General features: G+C 44.0%; 5 protein-coding genes and 1 pseudogene across 5 annotated transcripts; all 6 read left to right on the top strand.

Annotated features, from left to right (window-relative positions):
- Positions 1-815: 815 nt before the first annotated feature.
- Positions 816-27,030, top strand: LOC125013260 (claudin-4-like). Its single transcript, XM_047593749.1, has 3 exons — positions 816-1,939; positions 25,858-25,974; positions 26,184-27,030. Exon 3 carries the CDS (start codon positions 26,205-26,207, stop codon positions 26,838-26,840), a length of 636 nt encoding a protein of 211 aa, XP_047449705.1. The 5' UTR covers positions 816-1,939; positions 25,858-25,974; positions 26,184-26,204; the 3' UTR covers positions 26,841-27,030.
- Positions 2,806-3,935, top strand: LOC125013261 (claudin-4-like). The gene has a single exon (XM_047593750.1). The coding sequence runs from the start codon at positions 2,915-2,917 to the stop codon at positions 3,536-3,538; it is 624 nt and encodes a 207-aa protein (XP_047449706.1). The 5' UTR covers positions 2,806-2,914; the 3' UTR covers positions 3,539-3,935.
- Positions 6,398-9,940, top strand: LOC125013265 (claudin-4-like). Its single transcript, XM_047593752.1, has 2 exons — positions 6,398-7,172; positions 8,914-9,940. Exons 1-2 carry the CDS (start codon positions 6,691-6,693, stop codon positions 9,596-9,598), a joined length of 1,167 nt encoding a protein of 388 aa, XP_047449708.1. The 5' UTR covers positions 6,398-6,690; the 3' UTR covers positions 9,599-9,940.
- Positions 10,793-14,159, top strand: LOC125013262 (claudin-3-like). The gene is made up of 2 exons (XM_047593751.1): positions 10,793-11,268; positions 12,985-14,159. The coding sequence occupies exons 1-2, from the start codon at positions 10,793-10,795 to the stop codon at positions 13,733-13,735; spliced, it is 1,227 nt and encodes a 408-aa protein (XP_047449707.1). The 3' UTR covers positions 13,736-14,159.
- LOC125013263 lies at positions 14,741-18,672 on the top strand (annotated as a pseudogene).
- Positions 19,248-24,558, top strand: LOC125013266 (claudin-4-like). The gene is made up of 2 exons (XM_047593753.1): positions 19,248-19,960; positions 23,591-24,558. Exons 1-2 carry the CDS (start codon positions 19,482-19,484, stop codon positions 24,261-24,263), a joined length of 1,152 nt encoding a protein of 383 aa, XP_047449709.1. The 5' UTR covers positions 19,248-19,481; the 3' UTR covers positions 24,264-24,558.
- Positions 27,031-27,103: the final 73 nt, after the last annotated feature.

Here is a 27,103-nt window from a genome sequence, read left to right as displayed (position 1 = left end):
CATCCTCTCCCATGTCACAGACACACACACAAAGATAGAAAACTCTACAACACAATATAAATGAACAGAATATGTCCCTATCGTTTAATCCCAGCTTTAAAATCACCACGTCCGCTCCACTGCTGAGCTCTAATTGCCTCATTTTCCACTTCATATCATGTGGTGTTGAGTCAAGCGACACGCATGAACCACAAAGGCATTCGGTGTCCTTAACTTGTCTACTGAAACTGTGACTGTACCGGGACGATGTCCTCAGGGCTCGCTGTGATGACGTCACACGCACACTTGACGTTAAGATACACAGATAATTGAATGTGTTGGGGTTTTTTTTTTTTGTGGGTTTTTTTATTTTTAGCTCATCAGAAACCCACACACCACAACATATAAACAGTTTCACTGAAAGTAACTGAGCATTAACACTGGATTTAATATGATATAATTCCTCCTATTTTAAAAACCAATCCGCAAGTTTGGTTCATATAAACGGGGGAATTGTAATAAACATTAACTCCATTAACTTAATAAAGTTAAAGAACTAAATCCTGAGCTGTTCCCTCCAGGCACTGAAAAGGATCCAGCCGGTATAACTGCTGGACCTTTTGCTGAGCGAGAGGCAAAACGCAGCCGTTGATGCCTTGCCTCAGAGTTCTTGTCGACACATGTCACTTCTTCTCCTTCCGGCGTTTTCTCACGGTCTCCTGGAGTCGAGTCTCGTAGCGTTTGCTGCAAAACTTGAACTGTTGCCTTCTGGAGACCTGAACTCTTTGTTATGAGTTTGAGTTTTTTTTTCTTTTTTTCTGGCACAGTTAAACACACTGTGTTTCATCAGATCAGAATAAGAATCTCTTTATTGGCAAAATGTACACAGGAATTTTACCTGGTGTAACAGCACCACAGGACATTAAATAAAAAGACTGTTAATAACCATAATATATAGATACTAAGTGATTATAATATAGACACAGTACAGTATATGATACTGTAAGGACACATAAGGAAAATAAAAAACACAGAAATTAAAACACAATAAAAAATAAATAATATATATAGTATACATGCAAACAGATACATAATATACACATATATCACAAAAATAGCTTATGCGCCGGCTCACCAACTCTGCAGTTGTGCTCTAAATAAGACAAACATTAACTGGGTATAGTTTTAAGTTTACAAAAGTGCTTCAACACCAGAAAAGTATTTGCCCTCAGAACTCCCGAGAGTATATTGTATTTTCTCCAACTGTCCGATCACTAAACCATAGGGACACTTTGGGTGGATCCTTTTTGATTTTGTTTTCTATGTCTTCTGTTCTGGTGGTAGCAAATATGACCATAGCTGCACTGAAGGGTTGAAGATCAATTTTCAAAGCTTCTGACAAGCTATTAAAGGTTGTTTCCTACATTTAACACGACTTCACCTTTCCCTCCGTCTTAAAAGTCCTAAAATCCACCCACACTCCCGAAAGTGTGCGACCGTTTTTGCCGACTGTGGCCTCTGGAAGGCTCATGAGAGCTTGCACTGAAACCATCTCTCCTCAGTCTTAATTGTGGAAATTCCTCCGTGGCTCCTTGTGTGTGGAACCCAATCTCCATAGCCAGGCTCAAGTACCTTTAATGAACCTACCTCGGATAAAATAGAGGTATTATAGTCCTAACGGCAGTTCTGGCTCCTAAACACTGCCTCCATTCATTTCCGAAACAATCTGATTCTCTCTCTGCCTCCGTGTCCCCCCCCCGTCTCGCTATCCCCTCTTTTTGGGACAGTCTGTCATCTGGACTCACTTGGCGTGATGTTCGCTATTTCCCCGACATCTCCCCTCCTGACGTCCTCTCGCCGCCGTGGAAATCTATCGATAACTCGAGCGGCGCCTGGACTGTAAAGTTCTTTCCTGAGGAAAAACCTGCAGGAGAACACAGCAGCTCTTCATCAGTGCAAGGTCAGCTTTGATTCCTCTTCTCTTTCTTTGCAGCTTATTTACTTTCCGTTCATGCTGATTCGTATGAGTACTTCAGGCTTTATTGCTTTACAGTTTGCGCGCACGGGACTTATAGGAACATATAAAACCCGGCACAAATATTACAAACAGTTGCATGAGAGATATGATGGTTGTTCAGGGCAGATATGGCTGTGGGGATGAAGCTCTTTACTTCTTTATGTTTGTGACAAAACTTATGTTTTCTTGAACTTGTCCTTGCCAGAGCTGTAGAGCAGTGAAGTAATTTAATGAAAATTACTATATACTATAAGTGAATCAAGTCTCGAGCTGCATTTCACCTTTGAACGTCAAAAATATGTGCTTTCCATGCACTTAAATACTAATATATTGTCACTACACGTATCGTATTCAGACCTAATGATCAGACAATGTCAGTAAACTAGTTGTGACTTTACTGTGTTTGAGATATTCAGTAAATCAATTAAATCACTCGATCAAAACAGATGCAAAATAATTACGTCACAAACTCACCTGCTCTAAAAACTTCCTACACCAGCGACGTGTCACCGTTACCATGGCACCCGGTGGGCAACAAAGTAAAAAAAAAAAAAATACCCCAATACCAATACTTTCAGGGTGTGGCTGATGCTTTTTTTTTTTTTTCCTGCTATGTTGAGCTGAATACCGGTGAGTCACTGTGTTCTTCTTCCACTTGTGCCTGTTAACTGACAAAAACCACTGACATGATGACACATGCCTGGTGTGGGGAGTGGGGGCGAGGGCGCTGACGTCACAGCCCGGTGTGACTGTGTTCACATGTCAAGCCCCTCCTGAGTTGTGTATAAAAGACCCGTTGCAACCTAAGCCAAACACATTTACTCTTGGAGATCTAAAGCGACACTTAGAAAAACACCACTTCACGGACTGTTATTTCTTTTTTCTTTGGACGACTGCAAGAAGCTTTCTACAGGAGACATGTTGTCGGCTGGTTTTCAGATTTTGGGCATCACCCTGGGCATCATTGGCTGGATTGGGGTAATTGTTACCTGTATCCTACCCCAGTGGAGGGTGACGGCCTTCATCGGCCAGAGCATCGTCACCGCCCAGACGACGTGGGAGGGCATCTGGATGACCTGCGTGGTCCAGAGCACGGGCCAGATGCAGTGCAAGGTCTACGACTCCATGCTGAACCTTTCCCAGGACCTCCAGGCCGCCCGCGCTCTCACCGTCATCTCCATCCTGATTGGCGTCATGGGCATCCTCCTCGCTATCGCGGGGGGCAAGTGCACCAACTGCGTGGAGGAAGAGACGACCAAAGCCAAGGTCGGCATCGCTGCAGGTGTGGTCTTCATCATCTCCGGGGTTTTGTGCCTCGTCCCCATCTGCTGGACGGCAAACACCGTCATCCAGGAGTTCTACAACCCAATGATCACGACCTCCATGAAGAAGGAGCTGGGAGCGTCACTCTTCATCGGCTGGGGAGCCTCGGCACTCCTCATCCTGGGCGGGGGAATCCTCTGCGCCAACTGCCCCGCCAAGGATAGCTATTCTGCCAAGTACAAGGCCCCTCGTTCATCTGCACCCAAGGACTACGTCTGAGGAGGGGAGGGAATGACGCCACAGAGACTCAAAACGGACTTTATGCAAAACGCTTTGTGTGACATGAATCTGATTCGCGCTGCCACGTTCGGTACGGCTGAGTTTCAGCATTTTAAGATTTGCTGCGTCAAGCTCAGAAGAAGAGACGTGTGCCACACCTAAAAAAAAAAAACCTGTCAATGTGTCCAAAAAAAAAAAAAAAAAAGGTGTGATCGGTAGGAGTAAAAGACACGGCATGTTCTTTCACCTGGAACAACGTTTAACGTGTAACTTTGATGCACTGTGTTATTATTTTATACATCATTTTCTTTTCATTTCATCTGTTGTTAGCTAACAATTTCATTTCAAACTGTGTTTTATGCTGGTCTGAAAATGTAAATAAAGTTTTTTTTATTAATCAACACAAATAATTCTGTTGTTTTTCAAACTCTTATATGCTGCACAGTTTAACCCTATATATATATATATATATATAGAGAAATAGATTAAACAGTTGAATATCATGCAAAGGAAGTAATAAGACAATTGTTAAATGTCTAAATCTTCATTATACTATAAACGACGATTTTTAAAAAGGGTTTTAATCACTTAATACTCATCAGTAACTGTAACAGTTATAATTCGTCATCATCACCAAATCATAAAATTATAAAACTCTGTGCGCATTTGTTCCACCATCTTTGGGAAATTAGTCCGAGTTTTTCTACCATTCTTTAAAAACACCAGGAGAGCAGGTGCTGATCCTTTGTGTGTTTTTTTGTAAGAGTAGTCAGATAATGTTTTGTTTGTTTTGTCAGTGATACGTCCCAGTAGTCACGGAACAAAAAGCTCCACTTTATTTTAGTGCACATTGTCCTTAAAAAAATAAACACACATTTCATTTGCATCCATCAAATCGTGTGTGTTTCTTCCCCTTTCCCCTAAACGAGCTGGGTTCGTAACATCGTGACAGAGGAACATCTAACTTCTTCTGACCTGTTCCGTTTGCACACGCAGGTTCCTCCGTGGTGGCAGACACACGCATTTCAATAAGTTCTCACGCTACACGCCACACGTGACATTTCTCACGCCGAAAAACGCTAAAACTCGCCAAACACAGAGATTAGTAATCTATGAATACATGAGGCTAAAGCAGAATGCTCGGCTTCAATCAGAGATTAATCAGAAAATATCAGCGGTCAATCAGCCAATCAGAAAATAGTATTTCTGGTTGCCAGGTGAAATAGGAGCGCAGTAACCACGCCTTCCACAAATACCCGACAATGTGCGCTCATCAAAGAAGAACTGGAAGTGGAAGTCCGTTATCTGACTTATTATTATTCTTATTATTATTATTGTTTTACAATAGAGGATATGCACTGACGTCACTGCCTCCTGGGGCCACGCCCCTTTGAGTGGCCGAAACTGTGAGATATGTCAGTGAGACCGGGGGAAAATGTGGATTATCAAATCAAATTAAGGACAAATGGACTCGACAATGATCCATACGAGCTAGTGTGGATTTGGAAAAATGGACTAGACTCAGTTTCACTTAGTTTAAGTTAGTTTTAGGTCATTTCAGTTATGACAAATGTAGCTAAATGAAAGATGCTAAAAGCTTTACTAAGAAGTAACGTCATTCATACAGGATGAAGAGGAGTGATCGCAAATATTCAGTTTATTGTTTTATTGTCATTTATTGTTGGAACTGAAATAGTTACTGTCGGGACGTAAATATGACAAAACAACAACATCCACAAACTTACCTGACAGCCCTCCAGGACGTAACTTAAGAAGTAATTTAAAGTCTGACTTAATCAAAAAATACAGCATAAATTAATGTGAACCACAACACCAGGTTTCTGTGTCTGGATTCCAGTTGTTTCTCTGTAATGCAGCGATCAGTTTATTTCTATTTCCTTCGGCAGTCGGAGAGAATATATTTCTGAACACTTTTCAAATCTGTTGGTTTAGTCAATTGCAAAACAACTCTTCACATTTCATTAATTAATTTTACAGTTTAGACGCTATTAAAGCCTAAGAGTCAAACTGATGCTGCTAATCTCCATGTTCAACTGTCACTGTCGTTTGGCCGTAACCATGGAGACTTCGCTGGCTGTGACGTCACAGACATACCCTCCATAAACACTCTATGGTTGTTTATTACACTCTAGGAACTCTGCAGGATATTTGCTTATGAATCATGTAAAAAGTAAAATAAATATCTCATTCCAAGCTAAATCAAAAACTTTAGAGCCCTGGTGCTGTGAGTCAGTCTGATCTAGATCTCTAATCTTAATCATTTTTTTTTTTGAAGGATAGTTGTAAACATTTGATAAGATTACTAGAGTATTTCTGCCAGTCTGTTGTTTGTTGCTGTAGTTTGTTTGGGTGATTAGTACCAGCAACAAAGACATGAGTAGGATCAACAAATGGATCTGTACACCAAACACTAGAGAGGCAGAGGAGCTCATCCTCCAGCAAACTGATTCATCTACAGAACTTACTTTATACTTCAGTCTATCCAACTATAACGGCTCATCTAAGCTAAAGTGACCACTTCATTTCCCTTGTGGATTATTAAAGTCCAAGTTTACTTGTACTTCTCTGGTCCATTGTGACCCCCAGACTAAAATGATCAGCTGTTTAGTGATGTGAACACTGAGTAATTCCCTGTCAAACACTGCCCCTAGTTATAGAGCAAATACTGCAAACTTAACTTTCTCTCTCACACACATGTTCATGTAAAAACTCACACATAGCACTAATTCTGCAAGCTTCAAATTTCATATACAGCTTGTTTTTTTAGTTTTTTTATTATTATTCTTCATGAAACTTAGTGTAGGTTGTTTGGGCGGTTGAAGGACCGGGTTAGATTCTGTTTCTAAACATTTAACATTTTCAGACTGACAAACAGCTTTTTATTTCTTTCTTCTTTTTTTTTTTTAATGTGACCTTCAATCTAAATTCTTGCAGGTCAGCACCAGTAAAGGTCACTGACTTTCTGTTTGTGTGTAAACTGCTGCGAGCCAATGGGAGCATGAGGGCCGCGGTATCACATACCCTCATGCCTCTTGTCTCGTCTTCTCACGCAGCAGCCTATAAATACGAGCGACGGCTTCCCGGCTCCTTCTTATTTTCTTTCATTCTGCGCGAGGACCGAGGCGGCCGAGATGGTTTCTCAGGGGATTCAGATCACGGGTTTGTTGATGGCCGTGCTGGGCTGGCTCTTGGTGGTCGTGGTGTGCGCCTTGCCCACGTGGAAGGTCACGGCCTTCATCGGCGCCAACATCATCACGGCCCAGAACATCTGGCAGGGCATGTGGATGAACTGCGTGGTCCAGAGCACGGGCCAGATGCAGTGCAAGGTGTACGACTCCGTGCTGGCTCTGCCGCAGGACCTGCAGGCCGCCCGCGCCATGATCATCATCTCCATCATCGTCGGGATCTTTGGGATCATCCTGGCGATCGCCGGCGGGAAATGCACCAACTGCATCGAGGACGAGCGATCCAAGGCCAAGGCCAGCATCGCGTCGGGGATTCTGTTCATCATCTGCGGGCTGCTCTGCCTCATCCCCGTCTCTTGGTCCGCCAACACCATCGTCACCAACTTCTACAACCCGCTGCTGGTCGAAGCCCAGAGGTACGAGCTGGGGTCGGCGCTGTACATCGGCTGGGCGGCCGCCGCGCTGCTGCTCATGGGAGGGGGCCTGCTGTGCTGGAACTGCCCCCCCAAACACGAGCACCCGCACTACGTACCCAAATTCACGCCGAAGTCGGCGTCCACGTCAAGAGAATACGTGTAGGATGTGGACGCCTCAAGGTCGTGGGGACTGCAACAGTAGGAGCCGATACTTTAAAACACATATGTGTTATATTATATATTATGTTATATGAACTTATATATATATATTAGACATGCCGTATGTTCACAGGCAAATTAAATATGAAGTTAAATCACAGCTCTTTGTCAAAGTGACCCTTCCCACAGCAGACGTGTGTCAGACTAATGGAACAGCGGCTGGATGCTGTTCAGTTGCTCCCCCTCCTGGAGTTGAGTAGACACACAATTAAATGGAATGAATTTTCTTCTGTTTTTTTTTTTTTTGTTGTTTTTTAAATTTATTTTTGAAGCTGCAGCTGCTTAAGGAATCACTACGATTTGTATGTATCACTGTTAAAAATCAACCATTGTAAATATTCAGTCAGATTTAAAGGATGTATCATGTTATTATTGTGATTGACATTTAAAAAAATTTATAAAACTCAAGTAAAAGGAAGTCTGTCTTTGTAACATTCAGTGTCTCTGCATCCTGTGTGCATCTGTCATAGAAGTTTTGTTTTATGAATCCTGTACTTGCTTGTGTACCGTGTAATGTACTAATATTGTAAATAAATGATATCCTTACTGGATGATTCCTCTTTTCTACTGTGTAAATCAGACCTTTGCATCATGAAGATGAAGAAACACTGAGATAATTAAATTAATCCAGGGATAAAGAGCTGATAAACTGTTTGTGCGTTTAGTTTTAATGAACTCTGTTAGAGATGCACTTTTTCACTTCCTTTGATAGGAAAAAAAATCCCCCAGTGTTTTGTGTTATGCGATATTTCCCTCATGGAAATGTTCTCTTTTTTGTTACTTAAATTTTCTTATTAAGTTTTTAATCTTCTGTTTTTTAAAACTTGGAATAAATATGACATTAACTAAGAGTTGGATGTGTAAGAACAAGTAGAGTGGTTGTTAGTGCAGTATCAGGTAACAGAGTAATGTTTATTATCAGCTTGTTTGTACCCAACAAAGGCGTCTGTCATGGGAAGTATCGGGTATTTTGTCGTAACGCAAATCAAAAAGTATCACTTGCGCTTTCTGTTTCTCCATTAATGAGATTGTTCTCGGTGCGTAAACAAGCCATAACTCCTGTGTTTGAACCATTGGCTTTATGGTTTTAACCAGAACGCGTCTTGTATCCCGGTTCTCATGCACGACATCCTACAGTTTAGATGTTATTAAAGATTATGATTCAAACAAATAATGCTAATCCCCATGCTCATCTCATGCAAATCAATTCCTGAAACTGTTGGATGAATAAATGGGGACGATTGCAGTAAAATGGCCTTTGACACACGGTGAAACTCCGCCCATGTTGTTGGTTATCTTTAAACGTGAAGCCGTTGACAGAACCTGATTTCCCACTAATCAGTTCTGGCAGATCATTCTCTGCATGAGGAATGCGGAGCCTCTTCAAGCTTTTCCAGAGGATGGTCTGACTCCACCTTCAAGGAAGGCCTCCTTATCACTGAAGTCAGCGTGCCGCCGTCTTCATTCATTTATTTACAGCCAAGGCTGACCTGCCTCTCAGACCTTCTACTTCCCTACTTCATTCACCTCCAAGCGGCTTCACCATGGTGTCAATGGTACGACAGATCCTGGGCTTCGCCCTCGCCGTCGTCGGATTTATGGGGACCATCTTGGTGTGCGACATGCCAATATGGAAGACCACACTCTTCATCGGAGCTGACGCTGTGGTAGCTCAGATCATCTGGGAAGGTCTGTGGGTGGTCTGCGTGGTGCAGAGCACAGGCCAGCTGCAGTGCAAAGAATATGCTTCTCCTGCTGCTCTGCCTCTGGACCTCCAGGCCGCCAGGGTTCTCGTGGTCATTGCCATCATCGGGTCCGCTATGGGGATCCTGCTGGGCATCGCTGGGGGAAAGTGCACCAACTTTGTGAAGGACCCATCGTCCAAAGCCAAAGTGGCCCTCGCCGCTGGAATTGTCTTCATCGTAGCCGGTGTTCTGGTTCTCGTCCCCGCGTGCTGGTCTGCGTACACAATCATCAGGGATTCATACCCCCCCTCGACCAACACCCAGAGGAGGGAGCTGGGAGCTGCCCTCTACATCGGTTGGGGCTCGGCAGCGCTTCAAATCTTGGGTGGTGCCCTCTTCTGCATCTCTTGCCCGCCTAAAGAGAGTCCTGAGCATCCAGTGAAGTACACCGGTGCCCGGTCCACAGCCACCAGCACATCACGCACAGTGCGTCGGAGGAGGAGACAACAACAAAAAGACTCAAAGCAGTCTTGATGCAAACACCTGGTGTCACATGAATCTGATTCACGCTGCCACATTAAGTATGGTTTGAATGATGTTACAGTGATTTTACGGCTGACGGTTGAGTTACAGCATTTCAAGATTTGCTGCATCAAGCTCAGGAGGAGAGATGTGTGCCACTCCCAAAAAAACCTGTCAATGTTTCCTGAGACAAAAAAAAAAAAAAAAAAGGTGTGATGAGTAGGAGTAAAAAAGATGGCGTGTACTTTCACCTGGAACAACATTAACTTTGATGCACTGTTTTTAGCTAACAATTACATTTTAAACCGTGTTTTATGCTGGTCTGAAAATGTAAATAAAGTTTTTTTTTATCAACACATGAATAATGACGTTTGTTGTTTTTCAAAATCAAAATCAAAGAGTCTTCAGGAAGAAGACATGAGGTGAAACTCTTATATACTGCACAGTTTAATCCTATATGAAGTATATAATTACAGAATTGAATATCGTGCAAACCTTGAATAAATATGACATTAACTAAGAGTTGGATGTGTAAGAACAAGTGTTAGTGCAGTATCAGGTAACAAAGAAATATTTATTATCAGCTAGTTTGTACCCAACAAAGGCATCTGTCATGGGAAGTAGTGGGTATTTTGTCTTAATGCAAAGTGAAAAGTATCACTTGCACATTCTGTCATTCCATAAACGAGATTGTTTTCAGTGCATGAACAAGCCATAACTCCTCCTCTGCTTAGAGTTCATAAAGTGTTTTAACCAGAACGCGTCTTGTATCCCGGTTCTCATGCACGACATCCTACAGTTTAGACATTATTAAAGATTATGATTCAAACAAATAATGCTAATTCCCATGCTCATCTCATGCAAATCAATTCCTGAAACTGTTAGATGGACAAATGGGGATGATTGCAGTAAAATGGCCTTTGACACACGGTGAAACTCCGCCCATGTTGTTGTTTATTTTTAAACATGAAACCTATGACAGAACCTGATTTCCCACTAATCAGTTCTGGCAGATCATTCTCTGCATGAGGAATGCGAAGACTCTTCAAGCTTTTCCAGATGATGGTCTGACTAGACCTTCAAGGAAGGCCTCCTTATCACTGAAGTCAGCGTGCCGCCGTCTTCATTCATTTATTTACAGCCAAGGCTGACCTGCCTCTCAGACCTTCTACTTCTCTACTTCATTCACCTCCAAGCAACTTCACCATGGTGTCAATGGTACGACAGATCCTGGGCTTCGCCCTGCCCGTCGTTGGATTTCTGGGGACCATCATTGTGTGCACCCTGCCAAAATGGAAGGTCACGGCCTTCACTGGACCCAACATTGTGACGGCGCAGGTCCTCTGGGAGGGCCTGTGGATGAGCTGTGTGGTGTATATCACAGGCCAGGTGCAGTGCAAGATCTACGACTCCCTGCTGGCTCTGCCTCCAGACCTCCAGGCCGCCAGGGCTCTCGTGGTCATCGCCATCATCTTGTCCGCTATGGGGATCCTGCTGGGCATCGCTGGGGGAAAGTGCACCAATTTTGCGAAGGACCCATCGTCCAAAGCCAAAGTGGCCATCGCAGCTGGAATTGTCTTCATCATTGCCGGTGTTCTGGTTCTCGTCCCCGTGTCCTGGTCTGCCTACACCATCATCAGGGATTTCTACAACCCCCTCCTCACCAACGCCCAGAGGAGGGAGCTGGGAGTCGCCCTTTACATCGGTTGGGGCTCGGCAGCACTTCAAATCCTGGGTGGTGCACAAATAATTATGTTTGTTGTTTTTCAAAATCAAGATAAAAGAGTCTTCAGGAAGAAGACATGAGGTGAAACTCTTATATACTGCGCAGTTTAATCCTATATGAAGTATATAATTAAAGAATTGAATATCATTCAAAGGGAATGATAAGACAAGACGTATAAATCCTCATTATACTATAAAAGAAGGTTTTTAATGACTCTATACTCACCAGTAACTGCTTTATAATTCGTCATTATCATCAAATCATAAACCATGTGGATTTGTTTTACCATCTTTGGATTTAATTGTAATGGGCTCTGTTAGAGATGCACAATTTTTCGCATCATTCAATTGGAAAAATTCCCCATGTGACATCTCTTTTATATACCTTTTCTTTGTTACTTAAAAGTTCTTTTAAAACCTTGAATAAATATGACATAACTAAGAGTTGGGTGTGTAAGAACTAACAGGTAGTAACAGGTAGTGCAGTATCAGGTAACAGAGTAATGTCTATTATCACCTTTTTGTACCCAACAAAGGCATCTGTCCTGGGAAGTAGTGGGTATTTTGTCTTAATGCAAAGCGAAAAGTATCACTTGCATTTTCTGTTACTCCATTAATGAGATTGTTTTCAGTGCGTAAACGAACTCCTCCTGTGCTTAGAGCTGATAAAGTGTTGTATCCTAGTTTTGGTGCAGACTTGTTGTCTCTGGCATTCATCCGCTGCACGACTGTTTCCCAGCAACTTCCTGGGGACAAGAGGCGTCCAAGCTAAAGGATTTTTTTTGTCTTTTTGTATCTTGTGAATCATAATTTTGCTCTAGTTGTATTTTAAAAACCTTGGCTGCAAACTATAATTAGGAGACTAAACAAGCTACTTTTACAATTAATGCAGCAACATTTTTTCTTTCTAAATGAAAAGAATAATGACTATTGTTCCCATGTGCAGCTGATACAATAAATCTTAAAGGCTCTTTATTCTCTTGCATTCTCACCATCTAGAATATTGTGCTATTTTTTTACTCACTTTCACGATTCACTATTTACTTTGTACTGTGTACAACCTCTGTGCAATATCCCACAATCATTATCTGTGCAATTAAATTACGGTATATTTGCCCAAACTTATATATTTTATCTTATTATTTATCTTTTATACAGTTTCACTCTTTACCCTTGTTATTTTTCTGTCCCTATATATGCTGTTGCAAACTACAATTTCTCCATTACAGGACAAATAAAGGTTTTCTAATAATAATTATTACACTAAAGTTAAAACAAAGAAAAGAAAAAAGTGATCTCATTAACAGTGATTATTTGATCTAATCTAAAGTTGTTTCATCTATATTTTAATTTCCAGCCAACACAGTGTTAAATTTAACTTTTTCTTAAAACCCAAAACAGAAGTAATTTGATTCGTTGCTTTCAGGAACTCCACCCAACGCAGCAAATCTGCATATGAAAGTGCTGTTTTTTCAAGGCATTGTCTTAAAGGTTTTGCCCCTCCTCCAGCTCTCACAAGAATCTAGTTGAGCCGGAGGAACTCACCTGACAACTGCTCAGAGCTCCTCCTTCGCATTCTCCGACAAACAACAAGGTGACAGAGAGACGGATCACTCCGAGAGGGAACCAGAACTGAACGCTGGAAACTGATCGCTCTCCTGCCGCGGACGAAGCCTCTTCACCATGGGGAGGGTTGGCAAGGAAATAGCAGGTCAGGTCATAAGCTTCATAGGCTTCATTGGGACGGCGGTGACCTGCGGCATCCCCATGTGGCGGGTGACGTCCTTCATCGGAGCCAACATCGTGACGGGGCAGATAGTGTGGGATGGTCTGTGGATGAACTGCGTGACGCAGAGCACCGGGCAGATGCAGTGCCAGCTGAACGACTCCGTGCTGAGGCTGTCCAACGACCTGCAGGCCGCGAGGGCCCTGGTCATCATCTCCCTCATCTTCATCTTCGTCGGCTTCATGATCTCGTTCATCGGAGCCAGGTGTACCAGCTGCCTGAAGAACGAGACGTCAAAAGCCAACGTGGTGATCATCAGCGGCTGCCTCATCATCACGGGCGCCATCCTCGTCCTCATCCCCGTCACCTGGTCGGCGGCCGTCACCATCACCGATTTCCAGAACCCCGTGATCATTGAGACCCAGAAGAGGGAGCTGGGAGCGGCCATCTACATCGGTTGGGGCACTACTGCGCTTCTTCTGGTCGGTGGGATCATCCTCACCACTTCCTGTCCTCCTCAAAGACCCACGTATCCAGGATACCCACCAGGACCGGTGTACCCTTACACAGCGAACCCGGTGTCGTACCAGCCCGTCTATGCTCCTCCATCCAATGTAACATACACAGGGACCGGTTCATACATACCCAACAAACCATATGCAGTACCACCCACATACTCTGCTGGACGATATATCTAAAACTGAAAATTTCTGCTGCGATGCCTTCAGGAACTGTAAAGTTGAAATGTTTTGTATTTCTAGCAGATGGTGTGTATTCCAATATGCTGTTGTGCTGCGATATCACTTCACCCTGAGGACTGTGACCTTTGAAATTCTCGCTCTTTTGTATCGCTTATGTGCCCTAAATCAGAAATACTTTTTAGTTTGTGAAGCCTTAACCTAAGAGCAGTACTTACACAATCACACAGCAGCTGTGCCAAGCTGAAGGTTGTCTTTTAATGAGGAATTCACTGTCAGTGTATTTATTTCCTTGTCGCATAGAGCAACCTTTGTAAATAGTGATGATTTGTAATGTGTTTTTTTTTTCCCCCTTTCTGTACATGCCACTTTATCTTCAAAATGAAGAATGAAGAATTTCAATAAAATCTTTGTTGTACATTAACTTTTCTGTTTTTGGAGTCATTGATAATTATATTATTAATAGTATAAAATATAATCTGAAGGGATTCATTTGAAGATCTTCTACTTTTAAATATATGGTGCAGAAAAAGAGACACATTTTCTGTCATAAGTTATATTTGACCAATCTTATATCATATTCTTTGTCATTTCTCTATAAACCATGAGAAAGTCACTTCAGTTCAAAGGCTCTCTAGTGATTAAATCGAGTGTAACACTGATGAGTACGGTACTTTCGTTCTGTTTTGGGGGTGGATGCAAATCAGTTCCTAAAACTGTTTGATAAATAAATTCAGCTGGTTACTGTAATGGTAGGAAAATGGGCCATAGAAGGAAACAGCCTTTGACATCCGGTGAAACTCCACCCCGTTGTTGTTTATTTTTAAACCCAAAACCAGTGACTGTACCTGATTTCCAGGAGAATGGTGGAGCATTATTGGAAGGAGGAATGTGGAGCCTCTTCTTTACCGACCTCATTAACATAAAGCCGCTCAGAGAGGGGGAAGAGAAAGAGAGAGTGTGATGTTCATTTCGTGGAAAATACGCCTTGTTCATATGTAGATAATGGGAAGAATTTGGTTGGGTTAGTAAGTCACTCGTGCCACTGGTTTCAGGTCAGTCGAGAGGATGGTCTGACTCCACCTTCAAGAACGGCTTATAACCGAAGTCAGGGTTCTGCCGTCTTCATTCGGGTTTTTTGCAGTCAAGGCTGATCTGCCTCCGAGAGCTTTCCACTTTCTTCCATTTCTCCTACTTCAATCACCTCCAAGCGGCTTCACCATGGTGTCAATGGGACGGCAGATGCTGGGCTTCACTCTGGCCATCATTGGATTTCTGGGGACCATCATTGTGTGCGCCCTGCCAATGTGGAAGGTCACGGCCTTCATCGGGGCCAACATCGTGACGGCGCAGGTCATCTGGGAGGGCCTGTGGATGAACTGCGTGACGCAGAGCACGGGCCAGATGCAGTGCAAGATCTACGACTCCCTGCTGGCTCTGCCCGAGGACCTCCAGGCCGCCAGGGCTCTCGTGGTCATCGCCATCATCGTGTCCGCCATGGGGATCCTGCTGGGCATCGCTGGGGGGAAGTGCACCAACTTTGTGGAGGACTCGGCGTCCAAAGCCAAAGTGGCCATCGCCGCTGGAATTGTCTTCATCATTGCCGGCGTTCTGATCCTCGTCCCCGTGTCCTGGTCTGCCAACACCATCATCAGGGATTTCTACAACCCCCTCCTCACCGAAGCCCAGCGGAGGGAGCTGGGAGCCGCCCTCTACATCGGTTGGGGCACGGCAGCGCTTCTAATCCTGGGTGGCGGCCTCCTCTGCAGCTCTTGCCCGCCTAAGGAGAGCCCCGAGTATCCAGTGAAGTACGCCGGCGCCCGGTCCACAGCCACCAGCAGAGCCTACGTCTGAGAAGCTCCACTCCTCTGAGAGAGACTGTAAATATTTTTTTTTTCAATATTCTTGTGCAATCCTGTATTTGTTCTGAGTTTCTTGTGCCATCTGAGAGTCTGGCAGCGCCGCAAGTCTGAGGTGCTGAGGGTGACAAACGATCGAGAACTCGTTGTTTGAGAAACTCAGAGTCGCTTTCGTGCAAAGGAAGAGAGTGTTTGTTAAGGAATGACAGGCCGTACAAAGATGAGGTGTGTGTGTGTGTGTGTGTTTCAGTACTGGCAGGAAAATTCCAGAAGGCGTAATTCCTGGATGCCAGCCTGTGTATGCTCCTCCATCCAATGTAACATACACAGGGACCGGTTCATACATACCCAACAAACCATATGCAGTACCACCCACATACTCTGCTGGACGATATCTCTAAAACTGAACATTTCTGCTGCGATGCCTTCAGGAACTGTAAAGTTGAAATGTTTTGTATTTCTAGCAGATGGTGTGTATTCCAATATGCTGTTGTGCTGCGATATCACTTCACCCTGAGGACTGTGACCTTTGAAATTCCCGCTCTTTTGGATTGCTTTTGTGCCCTAAATCAGAAATACTTTTTAGTTTGTGAAGCCTTAACCTAAGAGCAGTACTTACACAATCACACAGCAGCTGTGCCAAGCTGAACGTTGTCTTTTAATGAGGAATTCACTGTCAGTGTATTTATTTCCTTGTCGCATAGAGCAACCTTTGTAAACAGTGATGATTTGTAATGTGTTTTTTTTTCCCCCTTTCTGTACATGCCACTTTATCTTCAAAATGAAGAATGAAGAATTTCAATTAAATCTTTGTTGTACATTAACTTTTCTGTTTTTGGAGTCATTGATAATTATATTATTAATAATATAAAATATAATCTGAAGGGATTCATTTGAAGATCTTCTACTTTTAAATATATGGTGCAGAAAAAGAGACACATTTTCTGTCATAAGTTATATTTGACCAATCTTATATCATATTCTTTGTCATTTCTCTATAAACCATGAGAAAGTCACTTCAGTTCAAAGGCTCTCTAGTGATTAAATCGAGTGTAACACTGATGAGTACGGTACTTTCGTTCTGTTTTGGGGGGTGGATGCAAATCAGTTCCTAAAACTGTTTGATAAATAAATTCAGCTGGTTACTGTAATGGTAGGAAAATGGGCCATAGAAGGAAACAGCCTTTGACATCCGGTGAAACTCCACCCCGTTGTTGTTTATTTTTAAACCCAAAACCAGTGACTGTACCTGATTTCCAGGAGAATGGTGGAGCATTATTGGAAGGAGGAATGTGGAGCCTCTTCTTTACCGACCTCATTAACATAAAGCCGCTCAGAGAGGGGGAAGAGAAAGAGAGAGTGTGATGTTCATTTCGTGGAAAATACGCCTTGTTCATATGTAGATAATGGGAAGAATTTGGTTGGGTTAGTAAGTCACTCGTGCCACTGGTTTCAGGTCAGTCGAGAGGATGGTCTGACTCCACCTTCAAGAACGGCTTATAACCGAAGTCAGGGTTCTGCCGTCTTCATTCGGGTTTTTTGCAGTCAAGGCTGATCTGCCTCCGAGAGCTTTCCACTTTCTTCCATTTCTCCTACTTCAATCACCTCCAAGCGGCTTCACCATGGTGTCAATGGGACGGCAGATGCTGGGCTTCACTCTGGCCATCATTGGATTTCTGGGGACCATCATTGTGTGCGCCCTGCCAATGTGGAAGGTCACGGCCTTCATCGGGGCCAACATCGTGACGGCGCAGGTCATCTGGGAGGGCCTGTGGATGAACTGCGTGACGCAGAGCACGGGCCAGATGCAGTGCAAGATCTACGACTCCCTGCTGGCTCTGCCCGAGGACCTCCAGGCCGCCAGGGCTCTCGTGGTCATCGCCATTATCGTGTCCGCCATGGGGATCCTGCTGGGCATCGCTGGGGGGAAGTGCACCAACTTTGTGGAGGACTCGGCATCCAAAGCCAAAGTGGCCATCGCCGCTGGAATTGTCTTCATCATTGCCGGCGTTCTGATCCTCGTCCCCGTGTCCTGGTCTGCCAACACCATCATCAGGGATTTCTACAACCCCCTCCTCACCGAAGCCCAGCGGAGGGAGCTGGAGCCGCCCTCTACATCGGTTGGGGCACGGCAGCGCTTCTAATCCTGGGTGGCGGCCTCCTCTGCAGCTCTTGCCCGCCTAAGGAGAGCCCCGAGTATCCAGTGAAGTACGCCGGCGCCCGGTCCACAGCCACCAGCAGAGCCTACGTCTGAGAAGCTCCACTCCTCTGAGAGAGACTGTAAATATTTTTTTTCAATATTCTTGTGCAATCCTGTATTTGTTCTGAGTTTCTTGTGCCATCTGAGAGTCTGGCAGCGCCGCAAGTCTGTGGTGCTGAGGGTGACAAACGATCGAGAACTCGTTGTTTGAGAAACTCAGAGTCGCTTTCGTGCAAAGGAAGAGAGTGTTTGTTAAGGAATGACAGGCCGTACAAAGATGAGGTGTGTGTGTGTGTGTGTGTTTCAGTACTGGCAGGAAAATTCCAGAAGGCGTAATTCCTGGATGCCAGCCTGTGTATGCTCCTCCATCCAATGTAACATACACAGGGACCGGTTCATACATACCCAACAAACCATATGCAGTACCACCCACATACTCTGCTGGACGATATATCTAAAACTGAAAATTTCTGCTGCGATGCCTTCAGGAACTGTAAAGTTGAAATGTTTTGTATTTCTAGCAGATGGTGTGTATTCCAATATGCTGTTGTGCTGCGATATCACTTCACCCTGAGGACTGTGACCTTTGAAATTCCCGCTCTTTTGGATTGCTTTTGTGCCCTAAATCAGAAATACTTTTTAGTTTGTGAAGCCTTAACCTAAGAGCAGTACTTACACAATCACACAGCAGCTGTGCCAAGCTGAACGTTGTCTTTTAATGAGGAATTCACTGTCAGTGTATTTATTTCCTTGTCACGTAGAGCAACCTTTGTAAACAGTGATGATTTGTAATGTGTTTTTTTTTCCCCCTTTCTCTACATGCCACTTTATCTTCAAAATGAAGAATGAAGAATTTCAATTAAATCTTTGTTGTACATTAACTTTTCTGTTTTTGGAGTCATTGATAATTATATTATTAATAGTATAAAATATAATCTGAAGGGATTCATTTGAAGATCTTCTACTTTTAAATATATGGTGCAGAAAAAGAGACACATTTTCTGTCATAAGTTATATTTGACCAATCTTATATCATATTCTTTGTCATTTCTCTATAAACCATGAGAAAGTCACTTCAGTTCAAAGGCTCTCTAGTGATTAAATCGAGTGTAACACTGATGAGTACGGTACTTTCGTTCTGTTTTGGGGGGTGGATGCAAATCAGTTCCTAAAACTGTTTGATAAATAAATTCAGCTGGTTACTGTAATGGTAGGAAAATGGGCCATAGAAGGAAACAGCCTTTGACATCCGGTGAAACTCCACCCCGTTGTTGTTTATTTTTAAACCCGAAACCAGTGACTGGACCTGATTTCCAGGAGAATGGTGGAGCATTATTGGAAGGAGGAATGTGGAGCCTCTTCTTTACCGACCTCATTAACATAAAGTCGCTCAGAGAGGGGGAAGAGAAAGAGAGAGAGAGAGAGAGTGATGTTCATCTCGTCGAAACTACGCCTTGTTCATATGTAGATAATGGGAAGAATCTGGTTGGGCTAGTAAGTCACTCGTGCCACTGGTTTCAGGTCAGTCGAGAGGATGGTCTGACTCCACCTTCAAGAACGGCTTATAACTGAAGTCAGGGTTCTGCCGTCTTCATTCGGGTTTTTTGCAGTCAAGGCTGATCTGCCTCCGAGAGTTTTCCACTTTCTTCCATTTCTCCTACTTCAATCACCTCCAAGCGGCTTCACCATGGTGTCAATGGGACGGCAGATGCTGGGCTTCACCCTGGCCATCATTGGATTTCTGGGGACCATCATTGTGTGCGCCCTGCCAATGTGGAAGGTCACGGCCTTCATCGGGGCCAACATCGTGACGGCGCAGGTCATCTGGGAGGGCCTGTGGATGAACTGCGTGACGCAGAGCACGGGCCAGATGCAGTGCAAGATCTACGACTCCCTGCTGGCTCTGCCCGAGGACCTCCAGGCCGCCAGGGCTCTCGTGGTCATCGCCATCATCGTGTCCGCCATGGGGATCCTGCTGGGCATCGCTGGGGGGAAGTGCACCAACTTTGTGGAGGACCCGGCGTCCAAAGCCAAAGTGGCCATCGCCGCTGGAATTGTCTTCATCATTGCCGGCGTTCTGATCCTCGTCCCCGTGTCCTGGTCTGCCAACACCATCATCAGGGATTTCTACAACCCCCTCCTCACCAACGCCCAGAGGAGGGAGCTGGGAGCCGCCCTCTACATCGGTTGGGGCACGGCAGCGCTTCTAATCCTGGGTGGCGGCCTCCTCTGCAGCTCTTGCCCGCCTAAGGAGAGCCCTGAGTATCCAGTGAAGTACGCCGGCGCCCGGTCCACAGCCACCAGCAGAGCCTACGTCTGAGAAGCTCCACTCCTCTGAGAGAGACTGTAAATTATTTTTTTTAACATTCTTGTGCAATCCTGCATTCGTTCTGAGTTTCTTGTGCCATCTGAGAGTCTGGCAGCGCCGCAAGTCTGAGGTGCTGAGGGTGACAAACGATCGAGAACTCGTTGTTTGAGAAACGCAGAGTCGCTTTCATGCAAAGGAAGAGAGTGTTTGTTAAGGAATGACAGGCCGTACAAAGATGAGGTGTGTGTGTGTGTGTGTGTTTGAGTACTGGCAGGAAAATTCCAGAAGGCGTAATTCCTGGATGCAATGAGAACTATTTTATATTAAGCTTGTATCAAACCAACTATCCTCTGAAATCAAAACTGTGTCTAACAACTGTGTAAATGGTTTGTGTACAGTACATTTATTGTGTTAAATATTTCACAAATGTCTTTTTACAGCAAATATCGAATGAAATCAGTGATGTTTAATAAAATGCTTTCTTGTTATTTACCAACATATGCTGTTGTCAAGGTGTCTTTTTAATTTACTACGATCGGTGATTAGATCTTTGAGGGGCAGAGAAAGGAGCTGCCCTCTCAGAGATATTGTGCAATACTTCAGCAGGAGCTGTAAATGGCATTTTTTATTTTTTTATTACATTACTCAACCTTGTTGAATCAGACGAACCTTTTTGGTGAATGATGCACGACAGCATTTACTTTAGAGACACGACATGCAGAAAAATCACAATGCCATGGTTTAGAATTCAAAGTACCAACGCTGACGACATAAGACCTTCATTCTTACTTCAAACCAGTTCGGCCAGTTTCTCTCAGTTTGAAAATCCAGTCAAGCCTTTTTCAAACAATGGGCTTTGTGAGTTACAGTTTCAGCGGATCAGCGAGACACATCCCCACTCAGCACCAGCGTAGAGCAAAAAGTCTAGAAAAACTTCTACGTGCTTCCTAATATGAGAAAACAAACTGAAATAAATAAGGAAAAATATAAATGTGTTTGTTTTGCTGCTGCGGGATGAGGAGGTGGAGGGGACCACACCTATCACAATAAGGAAGTATGTCAGATGATATTTACACACACACAGAGTTTACCTGTTAACTGAATTCAGTGTGTGGTTGATGCCTTTGTTCATTTTAAAGCATTTAATGAGGAGAATCATTTAGAAAACACAAATAGGAGGTTTATTCTTCAATACTGAATGCATCACAGTGAATTATTTTTATTTGTTGACGAAGAGGGAAAAAAATAAACAACCGAGCATAATTAATTATAACGATACTGTAGTGAAGTAACTATGTAACAAATTTAGTTTTTAGAATGATCTATTTTAAGCAAATGTCCCAAAATGTCACTTTTATTTAGTCTGGAAGCATCAAATTTGTACATAAAAGATCATAGTTTCATTGGTATAACTTTGCATCTGAATAAACATGATAATTATATAATAATAATTTACTGTAATTATCATGTTTGAGTTTTCCTTTCTTCATAGTAACCTCCTCTGGCTTTAACAACATCATGACACATACGAGGCATCGTTCCACAAGAGATATTTGTCTGCAGACTCTCGGAAGACGAAGAGTTAAAGTGAATAATTAAAACTGTGATTTGTTTTTAAACTTTTGCACTGAAGTTGTGACTCTTGCAAATCTTCTCGACCCTAAAACTAAGCCCTTCTTCTTTTCTTTTGCTGACCTTTATTCAGCAATGTTCTGGTTACATTAATGTTCACCTACAAGGTAAATGGAGGAAAATGGTTCATGTCAATAAAAGCAAAGTGTGATCATGCTGTAAATAAATGGTCTTGCTCTTATATAGCGCTTTTCTATCTACTCAAAGGGGTTTTACAAGCACACACACATTCACACACCAGTGCACTGGGTACATCTGGGGGTTCAGTGTCTTGCTCGAGGACACTTTGGCATATGGCACTCAGGGGATCAAACCGCTAACCCTTCAGTTCATAGACAACCGGCTCTACCTACTGAGCCAAAGCCACCCATCCCAAATACTTCCCAGAATACACACAACTCACAACTGTTTTCTGAGAAAAACGTTATGAACAGAAACTTGAAGTTGCTTAGAAAACCTTTGGCCTGTAGTGAACAGTTACGTTCAACCGAGCTTTAAGGTCACTAAGGTCCTGAATTAAGACGAAGTCAGGTGTCAGTGGTATTAATAGTAGTATTGTTCATTGTTTCCAGCCCACAGTGAAAGTTTTAACCTCTGTCTTCCCAGAAACTCATCCAAGAAGTTATTCCTGTGACACTGATGACGGTTTCTAACTAAAACCTTGTGACACCATCACATAAATCTTAATAAACTCACTGTTATTATCTGTGAAACAGACAAATTACTTCTGTTCAAACAGTCACATCGAGTTTAATCAGAGAACTTGTTTACCAAAAAAAATAAATAAAAAACACGTTGCCCACTCTCTTTCAGGAAGTGACCTCCTTATCTCAGTCATGTCCCGTCACAAACATGATGTCAATGCAGCGTGACTGGGCGCTTCTGCGAGTGTCGAACACACCCTGCTACCTTGCCTGGTATCACATTCCTACGGTGCCCTCTGTCATTACTGAGTGAATCTGCTCAAACCGGTTCCAGATTAGAGTCGGCGATGTCAGAGCAGACGACTGAATAATTTCATCACGGACGAATGTCCCACGTGAATCACGGGTTTCGGAGCACGGATCGTTTCAATTGAAAAGCCTTTGTTGTACTTTCATTTCATTTGTTATTAAATCTGCAAATGAACAAATGTTTTAGAAATTAATTGTTTCAGACAATAAGACAACAAAAACAAAGCATGAGTAAAATGATTCAGGGTTTATTAATAAATCTGAAATGAATAAATGAGTCAAATGCAGGAACAAAGACACGACTTTGTACTGCGACATTTTTTAATTCGTTTTTAGATTAGTTTAAGGTTATTACACATGTTTACATGTAAAAGGCAAATGATGCATCAGGATGTGTGCAGATATAGTATAAAACTATAATTAAAAGACACTATATTACAGCAGGACACACATAAACTATGGTTTAACGACCGTGTGAGACGTTTCCTCCCAAACTATCTGCGTTCATTTACCTCAAGCAAATATCAGCGTGTACATACACAAATCACTATGAACCTTGAGGGCGCCCGTCTTCCGTTAGACCAGGCCCTGCCCTCCACTCAAACTGCCTCCGTTTGTCATTATGCTACATTTTCTGTCACATGCGTCCTTCTTTGCTGCTTGACAACAGTGTAACTCAGTCCCCATCTTCATCCAGGAAAGTATTTGAAACCCCAAACGTAATTGTGTTCACACACAAAGAATCCTGCATGGCTGGTAATCCTTGGCAGGGCGTCTAGCATGTCCTCCGCTGGGGTTTCACACCTCCCATTATTCCTCACCCTTCAGATGCACACACGCACCTGATCGGGCTCTCAAAACTCTCTCAGAGACTCGCCGAGACAGGCAGGCAGCGAGCGACAGGACGGCGATGGCTTCCATGGGGCTGCAGATGGCGGGCTGCGTGCTGGCCCTGTTCGGCTGGATCGGGGTGATCGTCGTGTGCGCCATGCCCACGTGGCGGGTCACGGCCTTCATCGGGAACAACATCGTGACGTCCCAGACCATCTGGGAGGGCATCTGGATGAGCTGCGTGGTGCAGAGCACGGGCCAGATGCAGTGCAAGGTCTACGACTCCATGCTGGCCCTGAGCACCGACCTCCAGGGGGCCCGCGCCCTGGTGGTGGTCTCCATCGTCACGGGCGTCGCCGGGCTCCTGATCGCGTTCGCCGGCGGGAAGTGCACCAACTTCATCCCGGACGAGGCGGCCAAGGCGCGTGCGTCGGTCGCGGCCGGCGTGCTGCTGCTGATCAGCGGCCTCCTCTGCCTCGTCCCCGTCTCCTGGACGGCCAGCATCATCATAACGGACTTCTACAACCCCCTGCTCGTCGACGCCCAGAGGAGAGAGCTGGGGGCCTCCCTTTACATCGGCTGGGGGGCCGGGGCGATGCTGGTCCTCGGAGGGGCCCTCCTGTGCGCCAGCTGTCCCCCCAAGAAAGATGACATCCAATCTGTGAAGTACCTCTTAAATAAGTCGGGAGGAAGCAACAAAGTGGGGTCGTTCCTGTCAGACACACCATCGAAGACGTATATCTGAGTTCTCTAAAGGGACAAAAGGAAATCTGCTTCAGGACTGTTTTTTTTTGTTGTTTTTTTTTTTTTTGCTCTGAACAACCTGCAATGAAGGAAACCTGCACTTTCCATACGGGACTCACACTTTTAACAAAGGTTGCTTTACTCTCTTTTAGTTCAAATGATAGACGCTGTGGGTTGTTTAGGATTTGGTTTCATCGCTTTATTATTGCACTGTTTTTGTTTTCATTGTTTTATGTTGTTGTGATGATCATTTTTACGCAATAAATGACCTTCTGTGGCACATTCCCCTTCTCTCAGACGATGTTTGTTTATTGTTCCAAAAATGCATCCGAGCCCAGAGAGAACCTGTTTGTCAGGTACTTACCAGAGATCACTATCAAGATAACAACAACGGTGACTCAGGGAGACGCAATGCTGCTGTCTGAAGTGTTAAGTGGAGCAGGAACTGCTCTCAGAAGTTCCCCTTTAGTTCGCTGCATGAATATTCATCACTTCAGGATCTCAAAACAGTAAAAAGGGTTTGAGTTTATTTTTCAGAGACGACGTTGAATCTAAAATGTTTTCGGTTCACACCTCGGCTGTGACAGGAGAGTTCCGTGTTCCCACGATATCAAACTGCAAATTCAGGGAGAATCAGGCTCAGATTACTTACCCACAGACGTCACAGGAAGCGTCTGAAAAATGTATAAAAGTACAAAACAAAGCATTTCAGCACATCTGATCAGCGTGGGACGCCACAGGATAGAAACGATATTAGAAAAGATAGAAGCCTTTAAATCAAGAGCATTAAAAGACATTAAGAATAAATGGATATTGAGACGTTCCAGACAGGGATTAATATTCCACCTTGATCTGCAATTGTAAATTATTGAAAATACTTGAAAATCAGTTTCCCGGGACTTATAAATCAAATATATGTCTATAATAAAACAAAAAAACAACAAGTTTTATGATATTAAAGAAGAATAAATCAGCAAACATGCATGTTATCACCACCACTTACACACTGTCTACATAGGTTTTATACAAGATGATGTAAATCATGTCTTAAAAACACCTGGAAACAAATAAATATGTCTTATCTTTCTCCCCGTCTTGTCCAACTTTATCTATCAGGGCCATGAAAACCAATATATATTTTACAATTTTTGTGTATTTTCAATATTGTTTGTACTATTAGTATTTTAACTTTAGCTTGTAGGTCTTTGTAAGTTGTACCTTCTTTACACTGTTTTGTATATACTTGTGTTTTTTGGCACTAAAAAGAAGAAGTTCTCCAATCTCATCGTACGCTGTGTAATGGCAATTCTTTTCTATTTAAAAGAGCCACAGGATACCAGAAAACTAATAAAAGACATAACAAGTCACACGAGATAAATTAAAAAGACATAAAACATCAGCACAAACAGCCAGAAGATAAAATAAAATAAAACCCACGTCTTACAGGGAGTCAAAGGGAGAAAAGTTTTAAGAAAAGATTTAAAAACAGACGAAGGGCGAAACTTTTCTAATGAGCAGATGCAAATCATTCCACATTTTAGGGGCTACAGAAAATTTACATAATCTCAGAAACACGTTTTCCATTTTCCCTCCAGAAACTCCACCTGAATGTGTGACGTCCCGTCGTCACCAGTGAAAACACACATCATCATCATTATCATCTACTGTGACATACTGCTGCCTAGTGGACAACTTTCTCCACGGCTTCAAAGGTGAAAGAAAAATCCTCAGATGTTTGTCTCGTGACATCAGTTACAGGAATCATTTCAGCTTCACTATAAACACTTATGCTCTTATTTGTCTGTCTGTACATCTATCAGGAAGCATCTTAGCATTTCTTCACACAAACTTATGAAAACGGTGCTCACTTAGACATGTTAAATGATCAGAATAAACCGGATCCCGCTCCGTGTTCCCCCAGGGCCGAGAGCGTCTGTTCCCCATGGCTCTGCAGGAGTTGGGCATCAGCCTGTCCCTGACCGGCGTCGCTGGCACCATCCTCATCTGCGCCCTGCCCATGTGGAAGGTGACGGCGTTCATCGGCACCCACCTGGTGGTGATGCAGGTGTTCTGGGAGGGCTTGTGGATGACCTGCGTCAGCGAGTACACGGGCCAGCTGCAGTGCAAGCTCTACGACGCCCTGCTGGACCTGTCGCCGGACCTCCAGGCGGCCCGCGGCCTCATCTGCATCAGCCTGGTGCTCGGGTGCCTGGGCTTCCTCATCTTCCTGCTGGGAGCGCGCTGCACCAACTGCCTCAGACACCCGCGCATCAAGGCCCGGGTGGTGGTGAGCTCCGGGGCCATCTTCTGCCTGGCCGCCCTCACCGCCATGGTCGCCGTTTCCTGGACGGCCAACACCGTCATAAGCGACTTCCACAACCCCCGAGTGCCCGAGGTGCTGAAGAGGGAGCTCGGGGCGGCCATATACGTGGGCTTCGTGACATCCGGGCTGCTGTTCTGCGGAGGAGCTATTCTGTGCACCAGTTGTCCCCCAGAGAGGACCAGGTTCCCCTCGAGTGGCTACGCTAGGGCCAAGGCGGCCACGCACAGCAGCTACGCCATCAAGAACTATGTGTGAGGGGTGAACGCGTACGCGGATGATACTAGGCAGGCGTCTGAGTTTAAATATACACGATCAGCCATAACATTAAAACCACCGACAGGAGAAGTAAATAACATTTAAACCGTCTTGTGACGTCAATCTTCTGCTGCTGGGAAACATTTGGACCTTGACACTCATTCGTTCCTGTGGATGATACTTAGACGTGTAGCACCCAGATCAGCACCTAGACCAGACCAGACCCCCCCTGAATACCATAGCAATGACACAACCCTAGCCCC

Source organism: Mugil cephalus, chromosome 9 (assembly GCF_022458985.1).
Source record: "Mugil cephalus isolate CIBA_MC_2020 chromosome 9, CIBA_Mcephalus_1.1, whole genome shotgun sequence".
NCBI classification, from domain to species: domain Eukaryota; kingdom Metazoa; phylum Chordata; class Actinopteri; order Mugiliformes; family Mugilidae; genus Mugil; species Mugil cephalus.
The sequence above is the reverse complement of the archived record's forward strand: the minus strand, read 5'-3'. Positions and strand labels throughout refer to the sequence as shown.

What these genes read in the sequence shown, in the direction of transcription:
- LOC125013261 (XM_047593750.1), top strand. Translation starts at nt 2,915, where the DNA reads ATGTTGTCGGCTGGTTTTCAGATTTTGGGCATCACCCTGGGCATCATT.
- LOC125013266 (XM_047593753.1), top strand. Translation starts at nt 19,482, where the DNA reads ATGGTGTCAATGGGACGGCAGATGCTGGGCTTCACCCTGGCCATCATT. An exon ending in AACGCCCAGAGGAGGGAGCT is followed by an intron (nt 19,961 to 23,590) that starts GGGAGCCGCCCT and finishes AGCGAGCGACAG; the next exon opens with GACGGCGATGGCTTCCATGG.
- LOC125013260 (XM_047593749.1), top strand. Translation starts at nt 26,205, where the DNA reads ATGGCTCTGCAGGAGTTGGGCATCAGCCTGTCCCTGACCGGCGTCGCT.
- LOC125013265 (XM_047593752.1), top strand. Translation starts at nt 6,691, where the DNA reads ATGGTTTCTCAGGGGATTCAGATCACGGGTTTGTTGATGGCCGTGCTG. An exon ending in GCCCAGAGGTACGAGCTGGG is followed by an intron (nt 7,173 to 8,913) that starts GTCGGCGCTGTA and finishes TTCACCTCCAAG; the next exon opens with CGGCTTCACCATGGTGTCAA.
- LOC125013262 (XM_047593751.1), top strand. Translation starts at nt 10,793, where the DNA reads ATGGTGTCAATGGTACGACAGATCCTGGGCTTCGCCCTGCCCGTCGTT. An exon ending in ACCAACGCCCAGAGGAGGGA is followed by an intron (nt 11,269 to 12,984) that starts GCTGGGAGTCGC and finishes CCGCGGACGAAG; the next exon opens with CCTCTTCACCATGGGGAGGG.